The following is a 23,881-nucleotide window of genomic DNA, read 5'->3' on the forward strand; positions in this document are numbered from 1 at the left end:
CAGGAGTGGTAGAGAAGTATGTAAGAGTGGTACAGGATATGTACGGGAGTAGTGTGACAGTGGTTAAGTCTGCAGTGGGATTGACAGATGCGTTTAAGGTGGAGGTGGGATTACATCAAGGATCAGCTCTGAGCCCTTTCTTATTTGCAATGGTGATAGACAGATTGACAGATGAGATTAGAAAGGAGGCCCCATGGACTATGATGTTTGCAGATGACATTGTGATCTGTAGTGAGAGTAGGGACCAGGTTGAGGAGACCCTGGAGAGGTGGAGATATGCACTAGAGAGGAGAGGAATAAAGGCCAGCAGGACTAAGACAGAATGTGTGTGTGTGAATGAGAGGGAGGATAGAGGAATGGTAAGGATGCAGGGAGTAGAGGTGGCGAAGGTGGATGAGTTTAAGTACTTGGGATCAACAGTTCAGAGTAATGGTGAGTGTGGAAGAGAGGTGAAGAAGAGAGTACAGGCAGGGTGGAATGGGTGAAGAAGAGTATCAGGAGTAATTTGTGACAGACGGGTACCAGTAAGAGTGAAAGGGAAGGTCTGCAAGAGGGTAGTGAGACCAGCTATGTTGTATGGGTTAGAGACGGTGCCATTGACAAAAAGGCAGGAGTCAGAGCTGGAAGTGGCAGAGTTAAAGATGTTAAGATTTGCACTGGGTGTGACAAGGATGGACAGGATTAGGAACCAGTATATTAGAGGATGGCAGAGGTGTTTCCAAAATTGATAGATATGGATTGATGTGGTTTTGTTGTTAGACATTTGTCAGAAAGCATAGAGTAAGCTATGTTAATAAATGTAATCTATACTTTAAACAAAAAATAACCAGTTCGGAATCACTCAAGTGTAATTTCTTTAAGAACGAGTCACCTGTGCCTCAGCCATTCACGTTAAGCCTATCTCTCCCATGTTACCTGTCTTCTCATATTTTGTTCATGTTTGATGTAGTGACATTCTAATTAAGCTGCATCTGAAGACTGCAATTTTTTTTACACGTGTAGGTATACATGTCTGTGTGTGTGTGTGTATATATATATATATATATATATATATATATATATCTATACACACACATACAGTCATATATAGATATAGTTGTATAGCTAGATATATAATTATATAACACTTATATGAACTCCATAAACATCAGTGAAAATACATCAGTGCCAAAAGTTGGAAACTATTCTTACTCGAATGGAAAAAAATATGAAAACCAACCAATCAAAAAAGAAGCAAACAGTTTTCTTTTCCAGTCACTAAACCCATACCTCAAACTGTTGTAGGACCAAATTTATATAAATAGTGATTCTGTTAGGAAAATGAGTTTCCATAAGTTAAGGATTAGGGGCAGTAGCAGTGTCAGGGTTAGTGTTAGCATGCATGAGAAAGGTTTGGTTTACCAGGCATGAGTAAGGTAACTGGGATTCTAATCGAGTTGCCAAAGGAAATTTCTTCAAATGCAAGCAAATTAAAAAAAAATGTTCACAAAAACTACCTTTGGTGCACATTAAGAGAATTTTTTTTTTACAAGGAGGCTTGTCCCCCTGTATCTTCTGGACTCCTGGTCTTATGTATACTGATTTCGAGGTCACACAGTAATGGAGAAAAAGGCAAACTCCACTTTCAGTGAAAGTAGTTTCAGCAAATAGTATTCATTCATTTTGCTTTCTCTGAAACTACCTTCATCAACCTGTTATGTTCCTGATGGACTGGAATGGCTTCACCGCCCTGCCTCACCTTTGTCATGAGTGCTAACCCTTAGTCTGACACTACCCCTGTCCATAATCCTAACACTCACTTCACCTTACAAAAAACCCTTTCCCTAAATTACACAAGACATTCGGTAACACGCACATGCACCATAAGCATATACAACACTACATCTGTCTCATAATCTGAAAATTGCTTTAAACGTAAGCAGCAAACACTCATATGCACACTACATACCTTCACCCAGTGTAAACAAATGGTGTTCAGCAAATGCACTTGCTTCCTTAAAAATATTCAGACATATACACTGTCACAGACACAAGCTCACACACACACACACACACACACACACACACACACACACACACACACACACACACGCGTGCGCACACACCACTAAATCTGCCCCTGCACCTAACCTTTACAATATTTACTCTAATCCTAACCTGCAAACACTCATGTACATGTGCACAATAAATCTATCCAGTTACCTAACCCTTAGCTTAACCATAACCTTCAAAAATGCTGACACACAGTCTCACACACATACACCCTTAAATTTATCCCTTTACTTACCTCTTACTCTAACTCTTAACACCCAATCAGTCTCTCACACTTGTACCCTACTCACATAACTAAAAGCACATATTTAATAATCCACATATTGATATAAAATGCACCTGACAAAGGGCACAGTCAAGCTTTACACATCTGGACACACTGTTGAACAAATTGCAGTTTGACAGAGAGTCTGGCACCTCTGTGTGTGTATATGTGTTTGTGTGTGTATATATATCTGTGTATAGCTGTACACATATATGTATATATATATATATATATATATATATATATATACATATATATATATATATATATATATATATATATATATATATATATATATATATACACACACACACACACACACATATATATATATATATATATATATATATATATATATATATATATATATATAAATATATATATATATATATACATATACACATATATAGGTACTTTTATGTTATCAGGGCAACAGCTAGAATGAGCAGTTGCAATGCCACATGACACTGTTGCCGCCAAAGCTACCTTTCAAGAAATCAGTTGCAGTGTGTATTCTGCAAAGTAATTCAATAAATAGTACAACAAAATATATCTATTCAGATTACTCTAAATTGGCCCTAGGCATGAGTGTGTGTGTGTGTGTGTGTGTGTGTGTGTGTGTGTGTGTGTGTGTGTGTGTGTGCGCCTTCTGTGGAAGGTTGGGCGCCGGGCTGGCAACTCGACACCATAAAACTTCACTGCCAATCATGAGCAGACAGGTTATCCGCTGTGGCTACCCCTAACCGGGAAAAAGCCGAAAGAAGAAGAAGATATTAGATGGTCAGCTCAGGTTGGACGGTTTGGAGACAGACTCAGAGAGGCGAGATTGCGTTGGTTTGGACATGTGCTGAGGAGGGATGCTGGGTATATTGGGAAATGGATGCTAAAGATGAAGCTGCCTGGTAAGAGAAAAAGAGGAATGCCTAAGATAAGGTTTATGGATGTGGTGAGAGAGGACATGCAGGTGGTTGGTGTGACAGAGCAAAATGCAGAGGACAGGAAGAAATGGAAACGGATGATCTGCTGTGGCGACCCCCAACGGGAACATCCGAAAAAGAAGATTTATCAGGTCTGTGTACATTTATCAAGTTTGCTGTAATTTTCTAGATAGTAAATGATAATCTTGAAAGCATATGCCAGTACATAAATTTTAATGTGAAAGTTTTATTCTGTCTTATTCCAGGGTCTGAAATGATGGTTATATACCATTTTTTTTTCTGGAGGAGGTCTATAGTACAATACAATAAATCGTTGCCTGTTACTGTTAGAGCTCATTCAACCAAGGCAGTGGCAAGTATTTTTTAAACCTACATCATTCGACACAGTTTGTGGAGTAGCTTTGAGCAACACACTACAAAGAGGATGTGATGTACAGGTGTCCGACTTCGTTCAGATTTACATATATTGCTGCTATGTGTTCATGACTGTGACCACCCTGGAGAGTATTGTTGGTACTCTGTTCTACTTTTAAGTATGATGAGCCTACTCATACCAGATGTAAATGTTGTGTATTTCCTGTAATGACATGTTTGGATGAGTAAGCTTATCCTCTTTAAATTACCAGTCTTCTATCATCCAGCTTTGCTGCTGACACACTCTGGGGATTTACTAGTGATTATTCTATGTACTTCTGTTCAGCCTTAGCACTGCATAGAAGAAGTCTGGAGAGGAAGTTTGTTTGCAAACCATTAATGGTAAAAAGGGGTGTGGGGGTAGTAGCTTGGCAAGATTTCAAAAGCTGAGCTGATTAAAAGCCTGATTGGAGAATGAATGTTATCCAGCAGGGTGTTAATGTAGAAGTAATGCCCACTGAAAAAATGAGTCTGCTGCTTCACGGCAGCATATCAAGCTGCCGCGGAGCTTAGACAGAAAAAAACCTAATGGTTGCCATTATTTTACGCTTGCTCTGTTTAGCAAGTGTAAAATGTAAAATAAATAAATAAATAAATAAAAGAAAAAAAAATGTGTGTTGTGTGTGTATGTGAGTAAAACCAAGATCGATGGATTATACTCGCTAAGCAGCTCTTTTGCTGTTTAGTGAGTGTAAAAAAGAATAAACAGAAAAAAGTGTATATGTATGTATGTATGTATGTATCTGTCTGTGTGAGTGTATTTATGATTCTGTCTGCGTGCGTGAAAGCAGAAGAGACTTTGTGGGTGTATGTATGTGTGTGTGAAAGCAGAAGAGACTGTGTGCATGTGTGTATGAGAAAGAGAGAAACTGAACTATTTTACATAAAAAATATATTAAAAAAAACTGTATAGTACTTAAAAAAACAAGTAAGCAAAAGACAACAGTTTTACAGAGATCCCATTCTTGAAGCACAGTAATGGCTTCCAGGGTGTGTGTTAATGTGTAATTAATGACCTTCCAGGGGTGTAGAGGCCCTTTGGCTGCAGCATTGGGCCTCATAACATCCCTGGGCGAGTGTTAATTACACATTAACACACACCCTATCAGGCATTATTGCTTGCATAATTTTAGACATACTGTTGATAAACGTGGACCTGCTTATACAGATCTATTGCTGTGATAGATACATAACATTTGGTTTCTCCTAAGTGCCACTACATTATGTAATATTGGCTTATATTCTTCATTGATGCATGGATGTCCTTCAAGGATGCATCTGCAGTCATCACATATGGGTTGTCCTGCCTCAGGCAGCCCTTCGGTCGGCCGGATTCCAAAGTCTGGGTCCAGCGTCGGCTGATGTCGCCCTTTCCCTGACGTCAGAGCGCCTGGGGTATAAAAGCATCAGCCGACGCCATCTTCCTCAGTCTTTCTTGCCACGTGGTGCCCGAAGCAGAAGCAGTTTGCAAGTGCCGGTCGACCAGCTCCTGTAATTCAGCTACCGAAGACTTCAAAAGCTAAGTACTCCGTTGGGGACTCTTTCTTGCCTCAGCCGATGTCAGATAAAATTAATAATTGCTTAACTTGTGGGAAACAAATACCTCATAAGGATTTCCACTCTTACTGCCTCCCCTGCCTAGGCCCAGACCACGACGTCTCGGCCTGTTCAGCCTGTGCTTCCTTCAACCGACACACTCTTAGACGTCGGGCGAAGTTTGCAGAGGACTTTTTTGGGGCTAGTCTCTCATACAATATGCCGTCCGAGACTCCGACTTCACATTTAACAAAGAAACGGAAGGACAAGGACCGACACACGCGGGCCGCGGTTTCGGCTGAAACCACGGCCAGGCCTACCGCGAGTGTCTCGGTCTCAGCTGAAACCGAGTCCTTGGTACTTCCGACCCCCGAAACCGCTCAACCGACAACCTCAGCCCCGGAGGCCCCTGCTGAGTCGGTTATTGAATTTCCTTCTGAAACTGGTGTCTTGGAAACTTCCGACACCATTCCTCTAGACAAAACTACACCAGCACGTGGTGCAGCCAGGCCTCCTGCATCCATGTCCATAAAGGCATTCACCAGGGCTAAAGCTGCTAAACGCACAAAAGCTATGCCTCCCAGGGTTATTCCTCAGGGACCCACTACAAGTTCACAGATTCTAACCTTAGCAGAGGACCTTATTTCCTTAATTAGGGGCTCTCAACCCCATCCGGACAGGGGCTCTCAACCTCCTCTAGACAAAAGGCCCAGGGTTGAGCCCTCTGATCCCCACTCCTCAGAGGAGGCCTCTGATGGCTCTGCTCTCTCGGACTACCAGGAGGAGGCTTTTTTGGCCAACGAGGATTCTGATGCAGAGGAATCTATCCCCTCGGCCTCCCCTCCTGAAGAACTATCCTTCGGGGAGACCCTTCACACAATGAGAGAGCATTTCAAATGGCAGGGCCAGGAATTCTCTGATTCCAGGAAAAGATTAAGAACTTTTCTGCATTTACCTCAGCACAGACCTTTGGCTATTTCTCCTGTTTCGAATGTCATTGATGATGTGTACTCTGAGTCTAGCATAACCCCTGACACTCTTCCTCCGGCCCCTGTCAAACCCGATAGGTACTACAGGGTCCCGGACTCACATCATTTTCTTTACAAGGCCCACTCTGCTGATCCAGAAACTATTTTCCAGGGCCCTAAAGGGGTTGCAGCTGCCACTACTAAAAATCCACTCCCCTCTGAAAGGGAGTCCAGGGCTTTAGAGAGATGGGGTAAAAAAGTGTATACTTCTGCTACTCTTTCTATGAGGGCTTTAAATTGTCAATTTCATATGATACAGTACCAAGAGTATTTGTTAGATGAATTGCATAAGAAACTGTCTTCACCTGAACCCCTAGATCGCAAATCACTTCAGGATCTGGTACATAACTCCCAGCAGGTTAGCAACCATTTCTTGCAGTGTGGTTATGATGCATTGGAAGCTTCATGTAGGTCAGCTATGTCAGGTGCAGTCATACGTAGGCATGCCTGGCTGAAGGAACAATCTCTGCCAGACCATGTTAAAGCTAAGCTTCTGGATGCTCCACTGGAAAAGCAAAAGTTATTTGGCTCCACTGCACAGGAGGTCTTAAAGAAATTTGAGGAAAAGGCAAAATCTGTACAAACAGTCAAAGATTTTCTACAAGTCCAACCACCAAGATTCAGCAGAAATTGGCCTACCAAGAATTGGTCCTTTCCGGACACAGAAAGATTTCAGAGAGTCAAGAACAGGCATGCCAGAGGTAGAGGGCAAGCTAGAGGCTCCTACAGAGGACGTCAATGGCAGCCTCCCAACCAGAGAGGTAGTGCAGGACCTACAACTGCTGCACAAGGACAGACTCAATGACTTTGAATTGGCTCCGCCAACCAGGGCTCAATTAGAAGCACCTTTGGGCGGAAAGCTTTCTTTATTCTCAGAAAATTGGCATAGTATTACAAGAGACAAATGGACACTGCAAATACTAGACAAAGGATACAGGTTCCATTTTCACACATTGCCAAAAAGAAAAGGCATTCCAGACCTGCCACCAAATCAAAGGGCAGAGGCTTTGAAACAAATCTCCAACTTAATGCAAATGAAAGCTATAGAAAAGGTTTCTCTTTCAGAACAAGGCCAAGGATTTTATTCCAGACTATTCCTTGTTCCAAGAAAAGAAAATCAATGGAGGCCTATTCTCGACTTGTCCGCACTGAATACTTATCTCATTGTGCCAAAATTCAAAATGCTGACTCTACAGCGACTCCTTCCCATGCTGGGCAAGGGGTCTTGGCTGGTGACTCTAGACCTCAAGGAGGCATACCTGCATGTCCGTATCAGACAAAGTTGCAGAAGACACCTCAGATTTCTTGCAGGTTCAGAGCATTATCAATTCTCAGCATTGCCCTTTGGCTTATCTACTGCGCCCAGCGTATTCACGAAAAGCCTGGCATCAGTAATTGTACACTGCAGACTTCAGGGGATTCAAATATACCCATATCTGGACGACTGCCTTATACAAGCGGACAGCCAACAAACTTTGGTAAAGGACTTGAATTATGCCATTCACCTACTGCAGGCCTTGGGATATACAGTCAACATTCACAAATCAAGACTTGTTCTATCCCAAAGAATAACTTTTCTGGGTGCGGATCTAGACACAACCACCCAAATGGCTTTTCTCACAGAAGAAAAACAAAGACAACTACCGGATTACTTCAAGAATCTGACAAGACAAACTCAGCTGACTGCAAGGAAAATCCTGCAGGCCCTGGGTTACATGGCATCTTGCATTCTTCTGATTCCACAAGCAAGGCTGCATATGAGGAAACTACAATGGTACCTAAGGAGTTTATGGACTCAGCACAGCCACAGCTTAGAAACTTTGATCCCACTCATTCCATGCCTCCAAAAGGAATTTCTGTGGTGGGCTTAAGCAAGCCAGTCAAACAGGGGTCTGCCCTTCAGCAAGCCAATAGCCAGCCAAACCATTACAACGGACGCTTCAGACCACGGTTGGGGAGCACACATGGAGGGCAGATGTATTCAAGGACTATGGTCACAAAAGGAGCTACGCATGCACATAAACCAAAAGGAAATGCTGGCAGTGATGCATGCAATCGAGGCCTTCAAACTCTTTCTGCATCAAGGCCACCTGCTAATAAGGACAGACAACACCACAGTTATGTGGTACATAAACAAGCAAGGAGGCACCCATTCCTACCCTCTTTGCAGACTGGCAATGAATCTATGGGAACTTTCCTTGAAACTCAATATAGAGCTGCAATCCCAGTTTGTGCCAGGAAAAGACAATATACTGGCGGACAGCTTAAGCAAGAAATATCATGGATGCACACGAATGGATGCTGCACCCAGACATCTTCCTACAGATAACACAATCATGGGGAAGGCCAGACATAGATATTTTGCCTCCCCCCACAATCATCAGCTGAAGAAATTCTGCTCAAGGACATACCACCCACAAGCATGGAAAGTGGACGCCCTATCTTTCAGCTGGAGAACTCTAACAGTGTATGCATTTCCACCTCTTCCATTAATGACCAAGGTTTTACTGAAGATCAGGACAGAGCAGCCAAAAGTGATTCTGATAGCTCCGGACTGGCCAAGACAGCACTGGTACCTGCTGTTAAAGAGCATGTCACGCACGAAACCATGGCCTCTTCCTCAATGGCCACTTCTCCTGACACAGCACAATTACAAAACTCTGCATTCCAACCTGAAAAACTTGCAACTAAGCCTGGAAAATACCTTGACTAATCCTCAGGATAAGCTATCCAAGAGAGTGAAGGATATCATCATGGAAGCTCGCCGGCCTTCCACAAGAAAGGCATATTCAGCAAAATGGAAAAGATTTCACACTTGGAGCACCACAAAGGGCCTAGATGCGACAGTGGTGAACATGGCACATATCCTGGAATACTTGGCAGAAATGCTCCACAATGGCCTGTCTTACTCTTCCATTAAAATTCATGCTTCAGCAATTTCAGCAGAGTACTATACTGATCCACCTGTCTTTTCTCATCCTCTCCTAAGACAGTTTCTAAGAGGAATTAAAAACATCAATCCTCCAAGGAAACCTCCAGTGCCTACTTGGGACCTTAACTTCGTGTTGGAAAAACTAACTCTGCCTCCCTTTGAACCAGCAGCATCTGCAGAACTACAGTTCCTGTCTTGGAAGACCACCTTCCTTCTGGCCATAACCTCAGCAAGAAGAGTATCTGAGTTACAGGCCCTCATGGCAGTACAGCCATTTCTTATTTTTCATCAGGACAGAGTTTCATTGAGAACCAATCCTTCATTTATGCCAAAGGTGGTATCCAGGGTTTCATTAAACCAAGCTATTCACCTGCCTACCTTCTTTCCAAATCCACAAAACAAAGGGGAGAAACTTCTGCACACCCTGGACATACACAGACAGTTGCGCTACTACTTGGACAGAACTAAAAGCTACAGAAAAACTGACCAGCTGTTGGTAGCATATGCTGCTGGAGCACAAGGAAAAGCAATTTCCAAACAGACAATTTCAAAATGGATAGGAAATTGCATTAGTTTTTGTTATTCCTTTCATGGAAAAACTGTGCCAGCTAACATTAGACCTCATTCCACCAGAGCCACAGCCACCTCCACAGCCTTCTTAAGAGGGGTGGCTACCAAGGACATTTTAGAAGCTGCTACATGGAGCTCTGTGCATACATTTTCCAAGCATTACAATTTACCTTTATATTCCAGATCCAGAGCAGGCTTTGCTACGGCAGTCCTGCAGGGCATTTTAGCTACACCATCCTTTACAAAGATCCTCCACCCCCAGATTGGCTATGGTATTCTACCATATGTGATGACTGCAGATGCATCCTTGAAGAACATAGTACAGTTTTGTACGTACCATAAATGTAGATGTCCGATAGGTATGCATCTGCAGTCAGGTTTACCCTCCCTCCTTCCCCTCTTTGGTATTTATACGGTACTTTTCCCTCTCTTAGCTAGCTGGGGTTATCTATTATGGTGTATTTGTTTTATATATATATATATATATATATATATATATATATATATATATATATATATACACACACATATATTTTTTCTGTGCATGTTTGGAATTTATTGCATTTCTCCAAATTTAGCCTTCCATTGAGGGCACCTGGCATCTGGGGCAAGAAACACTGAGGAAGATGGCATCGGCTGACGCTTTTATACCCCAGGCGTTCTGACGTCGGGGAAAGGGAGACATCAGCCGACGCCGGACCCAGACTTTGAAATCCGGCCTGAGGCAGGACAACCCATATGTGATGACTGCAGGTGCATACCTATCGGACATCTACATTTATGGTAGGTACAAAACTGTACTTTCTGTTTGCTTATGTTCCTGTATTTCCAAGTCTGTCCTCTTGGATTGCTCTGAAGTAGTTCTTGAATCACTCCTTCACTTGAGGCCTCAGGGACTTCCTGCAGCTCCATATGAAAGCTAAATTTTGCAAATGAAAACATAACTCTAGTCTCTACCTGCTTGAGAAACCTCTTGTTTAAGAAGCTATTAGATACCTGTCCCAGAAAACAATTTTCTTCAATGCAGTCACCTTACCTGAAATTTCTGAGGTGCAGGCCTTAATGTTCACGGAATTAAATATGCAGTTTCCGTGGGGCAGGGTGTCTTTAAGAACAAGTCCCTCCTTGTGAGCTTAGGTGGTCTCTTAAGTATCTCCACCTGCTTGTGTTCCTTCCTAATTAGGAGAGTACTGGCGAGTGATTTTGCATACTATGAATATACATAGCAAACTTGGGTATTATATTGAAAGCAGTGTGTTACTGAGTCACTGTTAACACTTATTTGCATCACTTTTGAAGGGGAAACCATTACCAAGTGAATAGCTAACTGCATAAAGTTTTGCCATAAAAAATACTGCAGAAATCTGACTGTGTGGAGTTTGGGAATCATTACTCCATGTCAGTAGCTAACACTTATCTCCCTAAAGTAATGCTACTTTAACACTTAATCACTTTTCCCAAACATTATAAACTGAATTTTCAGTCTAGAGTTAGATCAAAATTTGTTTCAGCTGTTCTGCAGTCGATGCATTAGACCACCTACCCAATTTTTGGAAGGTGAGTTTATGATGACTGGAAGTTTTTCCGTATACGGGTTGAATTACTGCTGTGATAAGTCTTATCGGTAATAACAGACCAGATGTATACTCACAGTATCAGCAGATGCTTGAATATCAGGATCGTTACTGAAAGACAGGTTGTCTCCCTCCATTCCTGTGGGCCTGATGATGCCTATACATTAATTAATTGTTAGTCACAGATTATAGGTTTTATAAGGTTTTGATGCCTTTCTGTAGTGTAGAATATAAACCAGTAATGTAGTGGTATATATATTTTTTTACTTCTCCCCTTATTCTTCCTTTACATTATTAGTAGAAGGTGCATAATAATGTTTTGAGTTTTTTTTCACTTATATTTTCTTTCACTACTGATCTAGTCTTTCAGGGTTCCTTAAGCTTTCCCAGAGAGCACCTATTGGTATACTGGCTTGTCTGGTGTTTCCTAAGCACAAAAAATGCCTTGGATGCTGTGTTGTACTCTGTAGCTTTATCCTTCTGATGCCCACAGCATGATGGTATGGTTTTGCATATCTTCCAGCATCTAAAAAGTATTAGCCCAAAGAACTGATTTCTACTTTTGGGTGCCCCCCCCCAAGGGAAGTGATGCAGTAGTGATCTTGTTATTCAGATGGCTGCTGTTAAAATGAATATACTCTCACTGTACTTTTGTAGTATTTATTACAGGTTTCACCTCAGTGGCTGATGAAAAGTGTCCTCCTTCATTTTACCATTCATCAGTATTTTTCAGCTGAATGTGTTTCAGTTGATCATAGTTCTTTAGTTAACAATCAGTAAATATATATGTGTTGCTGGCACAGTGCCATGAGGCAGTAACAGGGCAAAGTTTATGGATACTTTGATGTCTTAATACCTGCCCAGCAAATTAAAGACCTCTGTAAAAAGTATGTTATCCTTTCTGTGAGCCAGCACAGTATCCATTGTATAAAATTCCATGGGATGATGTCTCTGTATTAATAGATATCTAATTTTTTGCACCACTGTATGAAAGATGGCTCAGTGTTATAAAATTGTGAAAGCTACAGAAAATTTACCATTGGAAGTAGTATAGCAAATGTTAGGGTCTGTTTGCTGGCTAAGTCTTTCACATATATTTAGGTATAGCTAAACAAAAGAAGAAATTGGCATTATAGGCTCCTTCTGTGTGGATGAAGTACCTCTTTAATTATAGTTCCTTGTATGTAGCTACAAAGTTAACAAAGTTTGACAGCTGCATAATAGACTATATTGAATTGCTTCTTTCTGGATAGAGATCCCAGGTGTATTTGGTCTGTGACTCGTAATTTTAAATGTAAGCCCTTTACAGGTGCCATAGGCAGGCTTTTTAACTACCAGGCCATCAAAGCTCCAGGAAAAGAGGATCCATGTGCCTGCTTAACAAGCACCAAATATCATTAATTACAGTTGAGCAGTGAGTACATTTTACTTGCGTTCTTATTTCATTTGTGGAAGAACTTCATTGTTTGGTCATTTATTCACTGCCTTTTATAGATCATAACAGCTGATCTTATTAAGAATGAGTGAATATTTTCTCCGATTTTTCAAAAAAAAAAAAAAAAACAGCTTAAATGAATTGAGCCAATTAAGAGGATACTTGATGTAGTACACTGGAAATTCCAGCTCCACTAATTATTTTCTACATTTTCCACACAGAAAGGAAAACCGAGTATGTGTATACCAATGCCCGGAAGCAGCTACTTATCTCTTCTGTTCCGCCTGTCCTTGTTCTTCATCTTAAAAGGTTTCATCAGGTAAAGTTCATTATTTTCACAGAAAAGTGTGCTCTTCTAATTTAATCTTGTAATGTTTGACTGAGTTTGAACAAAACGAAAAACGTCTTAAATCTACAGAAGTATGAAGAACAGATTTATTTGTGAAGCTGTACAGTACTGATTAATAATTGCAGTTGCTACGTTATTTGTGGATTTTTAAAAACAGTTTTACCCTTTGGACTTTATGCAGCAAGTATGTCTAACTTCCTGTTTTGAGAAAGCTGTGCTTGTATTTAAACTTGCTTAGCTGCATAAACGTTATGTATATGTTTTGTGCCTTATACATGGAGTTCTTTACCATTAGGGAGACCCTTTGTTTTGCTCTTTTGGGGAACACATCTTCACTCACTGTCATTTTCATTTGCAAGTGTTGTAGGTGCAGAAAGTTGAACAGCATCCCTTGCAGGCTGAAGACGACATTACCAAAGCTTCTCAAGCTTTGTAGTAACACTTTTATCTAATTTGCTTGCATGAAAATAACTCCTGTCCCAGTATGTATGGATTTATTTTGCAATTTATTTGTCTCTTTCCAGTAAATTGAATAAATTGAGCTTCATAGTAGTGCTTCTTGTCTGATTTCCTAATATAAAGATAACCCATTCCCTAGTAGATTTGTTTGTTTTATTTATTTAGTTAAGTTATTGTGTAATTTATTTGACTCATGCCAGAAAATTCTTGATTAAATGGCATTACCAGTTAGTTTCAGCAAAATATAACATGCATGCGTGAGGCAACAAGCTGTTAATTGAAATGCTGAAATCTCCTTCATCCACTCTGTATCCATGCACAAACCCAAAGGGTCTGCTCTTGGTTAACATTTTCATTAATGACTTGCATAAAGCTAGTAATCATGCCACCATCATTCATTGTACAGCTGATTCCACACTGATCTGCTCTGCCAAGAATCTAAGAAAACTACAGCAGCTAACTTAGAAGTCTTTCCTCGCTGTTGAAGCATTGCTACTTGACTCACAACTTCTATTAGGTCCAACAAAACCAAACTAATCCTCTTCATCCCCAAACTTTAAAATAAGTAGAAAAACCCACTTCTTAATAACATCCTCCAACAACACTACTATAGAAATAGTACCCAATTCCAAACTCTTCAGTTATTATTGATGAAAATATTAAATTTATTACTACATAAAACAAGTGGTGAAAGTGACCCACCAAAAACTTGACACCCTCTACAGAATGAAACCCTGCTTGGCAGATAAAGCCAGAAAACACTTTGCTACAGCATACTTACTCTCAACCCTTCTCTGTGGAGCTCCCATTTTTGTTTGTCTGCAGGTTAGTCAATCCCTCCTGCTTAAACAGTGCTGGAACAAAATAGCAAAATGTGCTGCCAGTATAACCCAGAAATTACACAACTGTTTAACTCTAAAACTACTCAACTTGACAGGACTACCTCACTGCTTAGACTACCCACAATTAATATATTTATAAACCAGAAAAATGCCCAAGCCTGGCTCACATCTTCCAGACGTATACACCTAATTGAACCCTTTGCTTGGGAGACAAACATTTTCTACCTGTAGTTAAATCCAACAACTTAGCATGTGACTCTCTCTACTCCTCCCATTTATCTAAAAAATTTAACTCCTTCCCACTTTTAAAACTAATTGCTGACCTAAATTCCTCCAAAAAGCAAGTAAAACAACACTTAATGGATTCATCTCCAGGTTAATCACAAAGTTTTCATATATCCAGCACTTACAGTGGATATAAAAAGTGTACACACCCCTGTTAAAATGCCAGGTTTTTGTGATATAAAAAATGAGGCCACAATAAATAATATCAAAACTTTTCCTACCTTTAATGTGACCTATAACCTATCTGTCCAACTATCCATTAGTCGACAGCCCTCAATAACAAATAGGTGAACAACCAATTAAATACACTGACTTCTGTACAGTGCATCCCACCAACACACACACACACACACACACACACACACACACACACACACACACACACACACACACAATCACTCTTCTAAGTCCTGTTCCCCTACAACAGCAGTGTTCATCTCATTGACAGGATATTCCCAAATAAAAGTTTGTGTAAAATTTCTAATAATGAAAGTTACGGGAAAAAGGATGCTCATTGTTGGGAACATGCAAGATTTACTGAACTTCTGCACTGGCACTCTTGAAGACTTTTATATGGACAGCTACAAAACACAACACACACACACACGTACAAATTGTACTGATTTTTGGCCCGAAGCATCTTAATAACCCAAAATAAAAAGTCGCCAATGAAGAACTTACATTTTGCAGACTGGACTTGTTTGATCATTTCTTTATATTTATCTTGGCTTAGTTGGTTAGCTTGAGCAGCCAATCAAAATTATCCTGAATGTTTCATTCAGGGATGAGATTACTGTAAGCTGTGATACTTCAGGTTCTTTTTTATCTGAATAAAACATAATATTATTCGCACTGATACTCAGAACACAGACACTAGATTAGAAAACGTTTGTAGTAGACCTTTGCTTTGGTTTGCAAGATGCATTCCAAAGCCTGCCAGAAAAAAATCAGTAATATTTCAAAATAGCTTGTGATATGTAATTTGCGAACTGAACACTATATTAGCTATTTAGCTCAGAATAAGAAAAATACATGGAATCATTGGAAAGTTGGTTTAAATCATTATAAAAAATCGGCAGCATCTCTGTCCCTGACAGTTAATAATCCCCCCCCCACACACACTTTTTTTATTAAAATCAGTATCATTCAACTTTCAAACTACCTGAGCAGAACTCTTCTTTTGACTCTGTCTCATGAAACAATTTCTTGTTCTTGAGTGGATCCTCCATTCCTTCTGGTTACCCAAACCCATCAAACCAAAAAACTGTGTAATACTTTAAAAATGTTCCTGACTGACTGGTTCTGTTGAAATTTGTCCTGATTGATTGAGAGAGCTGTACATATCATGTATCATAAGGTTTTACTTAAAATGACATGTAAGCCTCATACATCCTTTTCTTTCTGTGGACCGTGTCTGTGCAAACCACCATTGTTTAGCAAAGAACACATTTTGGACTGGATGAATCTCTTTGCTGAAAAAAAAAAAAAAACAAATACAAATTTGGACTTCAGCTTAGCTATATTTGCTGCAGTGGCCAACGTTTAATTTCCCATCCGCAGTAGGCAGGGGGATTAGTGAGAAAAAGGGAGTCGTAATTAAACAAAAAAAAAACACCTCCAGACTCAGCTATCCACCTCCTGATCCACACATCATCGCAGATTTTCAGTGGAAAAAAAGCAGGTCACAGAAGGAAGAATCATTGCCGTGTTCTGTTTCCACTGGGTCACCAGTAGCAACAAGGAAGCAGGAAGACAACATGAAGACATCTGAGGAGGTGGAAATGGAGGAGTAGTAGTGATGTCAGTACAGGTGAGAGTGTTGATGTATTCTAGCAGCCATCCAAAATATCATCCTCATATGTGCCTCCAAGTTAGCAGGTGTAGTGGTGCATTGTACTTCTGTATCTTCAAAAAGAATTTAAACTAAAAGTAAATGTATTATTTGTTTATTTATTTAACATTTGTTTACTGGGAAAGTCCGATTAGGAACAAGCCTTTTTTCAGAGGAGGGCTGAGGAGAAATGCTCCAGATGCACGGGAGCTGTTTGGAGTTTTATAGTAAAAAAAAACTCTTGTGATTCCGAAGTGTCTTGTAGATTTTAAGGTGAAGGAAGTAAACAGTACTCAATGGTGTGATGTTAACTGTCACTGTTGTATTCTTTATTGGTCAAAGGTGACTTCTTTGCTGAAATGCAGGTCTAGCTTGTCTCATTGCAGACGAGTAAAAATCGGGAAATGAAGGGGCCGCTTGGAAATTCATGGCACCCCATTATTTTGTCCTCAAAACCGGTAAATACTGAGGAATTTGGTACAGTTGAAAGGTATGCTCAGGGCACTGAGCCTTCTTTTGATTGTGATGAAGAAAAAAAATTCTTGTTGCTGTTTTGCTACTTTCTTGTGTAGGAATTGGCCTTTCAAAATGTAATATGTAATGCATGTTTTGTTATACAGTAGCTGATGAAGGTGAAAAGTTCGTTATGTTTCAGTTTTTGGATGTTACAGAATTTAAGGGGTCATTCTGTTAAGCTATATTCATTCTTATTACTTTCATTTGACCAAAGGTGTGTTTGCCAGCACATATATTCCACTAGTCTTATTCTAACAGATTCATAGTAGTCAAATTGGCTCCTAGAAGAGTGGAGCACTCCTTATGTTTGCATACTCAGCTTGATTTCTTGGTTCTATATACTGAAAAAAATCTAAGGGCATAGAGTGGTTTTGGACTGTATTTTTCCACCCATAGGAAGTCAAACTGTCTGGATTTATTTGACAGATTTGTCTGTGTACTCAGAATTGTTTCTTTTCATCTTAAATTAGTTGACCCATTGTCAGTGTACCCTCTCAAAATGAATATTCTGAAGGGTTAAGGATCTTTGTGATTTGCAGCTGATGGCGGTGTTGTAGAAAAGCTTATGTATTCTGCATCTAATATGAACATCTGCAGTACTATGTAATTTTGATGCCAGATAAGTCACTTGCAGAATTAGTAGTGTTGTAGTTTCTGTCTGCATGTTGTCAACATGCAGGAGGAAACGGCAATCATATACTTGTTTTATAAGTTGATCTATGAGAAAGCACTGCATGATGGGTAACTGTTGAGATTTCCACTTTTCATATCTCTAGTTTAACACAGTTCAAAAAATTCTCTACTGGGTGTGTATGTTTCTGTGTGGAGAATGAGGGAGGGGGGGCATGCATGCCCTGCCAGTGGTGATTATGTAATTTTTTGAGCTCAGAGGGCATGCAGTGCCCAGCATGCCTCAGTTAGATTTGATCCTCATGCACTGTGTAAGCATCTAATGAAAATCACATGCATTATAAGAATACAAATTTTTATATAGTGGTATGATTTGCAGAAAAATTCATAAGCAGAATTCACATGCAGATACTCGATTAAAAAAGTGCCCAGATACTGGAGTACATTGAGAAGTTAATAACTTCCCTCTGCAGATTGTCTTTTCTCAGACCAGTTAATATTGTGAGCACATATCTGATGTCCTTTCATATCACTGTTGCAGTATTTTTTACCAAAGGGATTCCCTGCCAGGGGTAGGCCAACGTCTGGCCAGTATACCAAAGTCTTAGGATTTTATAGACGTCATACAACATGTTTATGCTCCCCACTCGAGCCTTAGGGCATAAAGGTGACATATGGACGTACATACCTGTGAAATTCTTTGCTGCCAGTCCAAGCATCATCACTGATCATCAGTCTGAACGCTCCTTCTTTTCTGCTAGTTATTGAGCCATGTTTCAGATAAGTGCCCCATAGAGGTTCCTTCTTCCTTTTTCAATTTTGTGGGTTACATGAAATCCAGAAAGGGAAGATGTCATTGTGGAGGGCAGATTCCCCATAAGGATCATCACAAGCAGTGTCTGTTCTGTTTGGGTGCTTCTCACAACCATACAAAGTGTTCTATCTGCCAAGCATTTGTCCTTAAGATCCTTTGTAATTGTCTTTCCTACTTGTCCATTTATCAGGAGAACCAATGTCCTAAATTGTTGGTGCAGGGTGCTGTGACAGAATCTTCCCATCCCAAATGTCAGCCACCTGCCAGGAAAAAAGGCCAAAATAGTCAGGTTTGATGTGGCTGATGTCCTGCCTCCCCTGGACTTCAAGGCTGGTGAAAGCCCAGAGGTTTGCCTGGTTGTTAAGTTCGATTCCTCTGCCATGATCATATTGGAGACCAGCATGGATCTGACTTCTTACACATCCTCGTAGGCTTTGCAGATGGCCGTTCCGGATGTTGGGGGGGGGGGGGGGCTCAGCTTATCATTTCAGAAGGGTCCAAGGGGGATTCCACAGATACTTGTTTGGGAAGAGATTCCCACTACATTAGCTGAATGAAGGCAAAGGTCTGAACCTCCTAGGGTGTTTAAGGCAGATGTCCCTCAAAAGAAAAAAAGAAAAAACTAAGCATATTTCCCCTGCTCCTAAGAATCTCCAGCATGAATGACAGAATTCTACCCGGGGTTATGCGCTGATGGCCTTGAAGCCTCCCCAAGGAGTTACTGTACCTGCTTCCCCTTAGTCCTCTACACATCTCAGAGAGGCCCCAAGAGCAGGATTTTTCTGAAAAGGACTTGGATTCTAGGTAAGAATGTTTGGCATATTTCTCTCAGATCCCTTCTCCCTTGGATTATGGCTCTGAGGAGGAAGACTCTATTAGCTCTATCTCTCCCTTTGAAAAACTCTCCTTTGGGGACACCGTTTCTCATATGATAATATTTTAAGTGGGAATGTTCTTAGGTTTCTGACAGTAGGTATTATGAGTTCCTCCAGATGGAGTCCCCTAAGCCATCTGCTGTTCTTCCTGTCTTGGCTGCGCTTTTGAATACCTTTTCAGAAGCTTCTGTGGCTCTGGATTCTCAACCTCCAGCCACTAAGAAGCCTGACAGATTTTATAAGGTGCCTGAGGAGTGTAAATGTCTACAAATGCCCCTCTGCTGACTCTTATGTAGTGTCTGTTTCTTCTGACAAACCCTTTAAGCTTTTACCTTCTACTAAACTACTTCCTTCAAACAAGGACAGTAGAGCTATGAAACGGCTGGGCAAGAAGGTTTACACTGCTGCTACAGTGGCCTTTTGAGCTATTAACTACCAGACCCGTATGACCAGGTATGTTTTGGCCCCTTTTTCTCAGGCTTCCCAGACTATGTCAGACCTTCCTGATTCTGAAGGGAAGGCCTCAGCCCTCTCTTTAGTGGGCTCTGCTTGTCAAGCAGCCCACCATTCTATTAAATGTAGTTATGATGCAGCTGATGCCTCCTCTAGGGCTAATGCTTTTGGTTCTGTTATGAGATGTTACTTTTGACTTCATCTCCAACCATTACATGATGATATTAAGGCTAAACTGCTGGATGCTCCTCTTGATAAAAAGAACCTGTTTAGTTCTGTGGCTGCTAAGCTTTTATGTCTCTGCAGGATAAAAGTAAGGCCTTGCAGGAATTGAAGCATACCTTTGTTTCTCCTATTCCTAAGTTCCAGAAGAATTCTCCATCTAAATCTGCTTTTGTTTGCAGACAGCCTTGCCCTCCTCCCAAAGGTAAGAATGGTTCTAGGTGGGTTCTTCCTGCTAAGTCTACTCAGATTTCCCCTTCTCGGGTACCTCCTTTTCAAGACAAGCCAGGTTCTGTCTGACTGTTTGCTTCCCCTTTCCTGAACCAGGTTTCCTGTCCCTTTCCAATTGGTTAAGAATCACACAAGACTCTTGGGATCTGTCCATCATCTGTCAGGGATACTTTATGGTGTGGAAATACCTTCCTCCTTTTCTAGGCATACCTCAACCTCCTCAGAGACCGCTTCCTTTCTTCCCAGAACTACTTTGGGGGCTTCTGGCTCAAGGTTTCATTCAAGCTGCTCCCCCTTCCCAGGAGAGGAAAGGGTATTCCAGAATGTTTCTAGTTCCCAGGAAGGAAGGAAGGCACCTGGAGACCCATTCTGGATCTTTCTCAGCTAAACACCTTTCTGAAGATCCCTTCCTATTGGATATACTCACTTCAGACCCTATATCCTCTTCTTCTTCCCCAGGCTTTCCTGGTCTACCCGATTTCAAGGATGCTTATCTTCACATCCCAATTCATCCCTTTTTCAGGGAGTTTTTGTGTTTCTCTGTTTCTTCCTTGCATTTTCAGTTCTCTGCTTTGTTCTTTCTACTCCCCCAAGGGTTTTTATCCATATGCCTTGCTCCTGTAGTTGCTTTTGCAGAATGAGGGGGTTTAGATCTTTCTTTATGTGGACGATCTACTCATTCAGGCTACCTTCCCAGAGACCTTGCTTTAGCTCCTCCACTATAATTTTTGTCTCTTGTAAAGCCTGGGATTTACCATGAACTTCCAGAAATCAGTCTAGGTTCCTTCTCAGGATCATGCCTCCCAAAGCTCTTTCTCTTTTCACCTTTTTTCAATCCCTTCATCATCAGGTTTCACTTGCAGACAGGAAGTTTCTGAGGGTACTAGGATTTACTGATTCCAATGCTACATCTAGCCAGGCTTCACATGAGAAAACTTCAGTGGTTCCTAAAGTCTGTATGGCTCCAGCATTGTTATCCTGTGGATTTTCTATTTCCTCTTCTTCCATGCCTCAAGTTCAAGCTTCAGTGGTGGATTCATTAGTTATCTTCAGTGGTTCCTAAAGTCTGTATGGCTCCAACATTGTTATCCTGTGGATTTTATATTTCCTCTTCTTCCATGCCTCAAGTTCAAGCTTCAGTGGTGGATTCATTAGTTATCTTCAGTGGTTCCTAAAGTCTGTATGGCTCCAACATTGTTATCCTGTAGATTTTCTAGTTCCTCTTCTTCCATGCCTCAAGTTCAAGCTTTAGTGGTGAATTCATTAGTTGTTGCTCAACTATGAACTTCCTTTTCAGCCCCCAATCCCCTCTCAGCAACTTTTTTCACATGCCTCAGACATAGGTTGGAGAGCTCCTTTCAGTCTTCTCAAGGTCCGGGGTCTCTGTCCCCCTCATCAGAGGTCAGATCACATCAGTATCAAGGAGATGATAGTGTTTCTCTTTGTTCTTCAGACCTTTCACTCCTGTTTTCTTCCAGGGCCTCTCAAAATCTTTACAGGCAATACTAAAGTGATGTGGAACATATGCAAGCAAGGGGGACACAGTCCTACCTTCTTTGCAGGCTTGCTATTCAAGTTTGGACTCTAGCTGTCCAGTATCAAGTGACTCTTCAGACTGCATACATTCCTTCATTGCAGAGTATAGTGACAGGCTCTTTGAGAAGGTCCAAAACCCAGGTTCACAAATGGATACTTCACAGAGATGTGTTTCTGAACATTGTACATCAGTGGGATACTTCTTAAGTAGGTCTTTTTCCCTCCCCTCTTGAACAGACAACTTCCTCTTTTTTGCAACAGAGTCCCAAGTCTTGTGGCCTAGAAGGTGGATGCCATTTCCTTTTCTTGAAAGGAGCTGTTTCTCTAAGCCATCTCTCCCCTTCCTTTGATTCCAAGGGTCCTGCTCAAGATAGAGCAAGACTTCCTCCAAAGTCTTTGGATAAGCATTTCACAAAGAGACAATGGGAGGATATATGTACATCTCCCATATATGCAACAAAGTCTAGAAGATTTAGGATCTTTGCCTGGAAGTGTTTGCATAGGTATTTTTATACCCCAAGTAGATTTTAAAGAATTTTTCCTCGGGTGGATAGTAAATGTTGGAAGTGTGACGGGCAAGAAAGAGGTAGCTGGGAACACATTTTTTGGGAAAGTAGTGAGTTGGCCGACTTTAGGGATTCCCTGCAGACTGCTGTGTTGGAGATGCTGGGTGAGCAGATTGGATTGACTGGGGAGATGATTTTGATTTTTTTTTTAGTTATGCTACAGAATCGGAATTGCCTACACATACTAAAGCCTTGCTGAGTTTAATTATGGTGGCTGCCAAAAAAGCAATTACTAGAAAAATGGAAATCAAAATTTAGACCAACTTTACTAGAAGTGGTAAATATAGTAACAGAGATAAAACAACTGGAATTGTGATCTTTAGAAAAGGGAAGGAGCAAACTACATAGGAAAAAATGGGAATTGTAGGAACAATATATACAGAGCAGGAATGAGGTTTAAGAGGCAGGATTTGAATGAGCCATATAATACTTAACTGACAATGAATGGATGGTTTATAAGTGATGTATACTGTTTGCAACTACAATTGTTTCAGTGGTGTCTGTGATGTAAACTGTTTGCAACTAAAGTGGTATCATTTTGTAGGCTTTTCATTTATATAAATGTAAGATTGCCTTTGTCATATGTGAAAATTTAATAAAGATGTTTGGAGGAAAAAAAAACTCCCCCAAAATCTTGTTGGTGACTTCCTTTTGGCCCAGACAACAGTGGATGTTAAGTTGTCTATCTCGCCTTCATTCTTGCTGGTTGGGTTCAGAGCCGATCCTCTGCTCCGACTCGGCCATCTGCTAAAGCTCGAGAGCTGTTTACTGGCTCGAGGCCTCCCCTTATCCCACAATGCTTGGTGCTAGATACCCAGATCTCATTTGCCGCTTCAGCTACGAGGTTGCGCTTTTACTGGCTCAGGTCGTATTAATCCTTTTTTGTATTGCTAGCTAATATTCTTTATTTTTCTTATATATAGATTGTCTTTCCCTTGTAGTGTAGTTAGACTGTGTATCCCTTAGTTTGTCCCACTAAGGAAACTCGTTTTCTGTTAGAGAGTTTCTACCCCCCCTTGTTTCTCTCTATTAGTGGCTAACCCCACCCTTGTTGTACCTATAGGAGTAGTGTTTAGCCTTGTAGTATTTGTATATTTTTATTAAGGATAGTTGTTATTAAGTGTGTGTGATAGTTTTGTTGTGGTTATTATTGTTAGCTTAACTAGTGCGGGTGTGTGAGTGTTTCTGTATGCCTTGTTTAAGCACTAGTTTAATTTTTCTCTCTTTAGTATCCCTGGGCCAGTACGTCCAAGGATACTAAAGTTTCAGGCTTCAAGAAGTGTGACTCATGCTGTCAGAAGATGTCTCTGACAGACGGTCACACTTCTTGTGTTTATTGCTTGGGTTCCCTACACCTGCAGGACTCCTGCTTGGTCTGTCATGCCTTCAGCCCGAGAGTCCTGCAGGAGCATAGGAACAAGCTTATTTTGAGAGGCTTACTTAAGCCAGAGGGATCCCTGGCGAAGCCTCAGTCAGGGAAATCCTCAAAGCCCGCCAAGCTGTCGGCTCCCAGTTTGGAGCCATTGCC

The 23,881-nt window shown here is 40.9% G+C and overlaps 1 protein-coding gene across 3 annotated transcripts in view; it reads left to right on the forward strand.

Annotated features, from left to right (window-relative positions):
- Positions 1–23,881, forward strand: part of USP45 (ubiquitin specific peptidase 45) — a 2,611,314-nt gene that overhangs the window by 2,393,593 nt on the left and 193,840 nt on the right. For all 3 annotated transcript variants that reach the window (XM_044065122.1, XM_044065103.1, XM_044065112.1), the window contains one exon: positions 12,966–13,063. In XM_044065122.1, the coding sequence (XP_043921057.1) occupies positions 12,966–13,063 (98 nt within the window). The remainder of the gene's footprint in view (positions 1–12,965; positions 13,064–23,881) is intronic.

Source organism: Protopterus annectens, chromosome 1.part0 (genome assembly GCF_019279795.1).
Source record: "Protopterus annectens isolate FY-2018-M chromosome 1.part0, PAN1.0, whole genome shotgun sequence".
Lineage (NCBI taxonomy): Eukaryota > Metazoa > Chordata > Ceratodontiformes > Protopteridae > Protopterus > Protopterus annectens.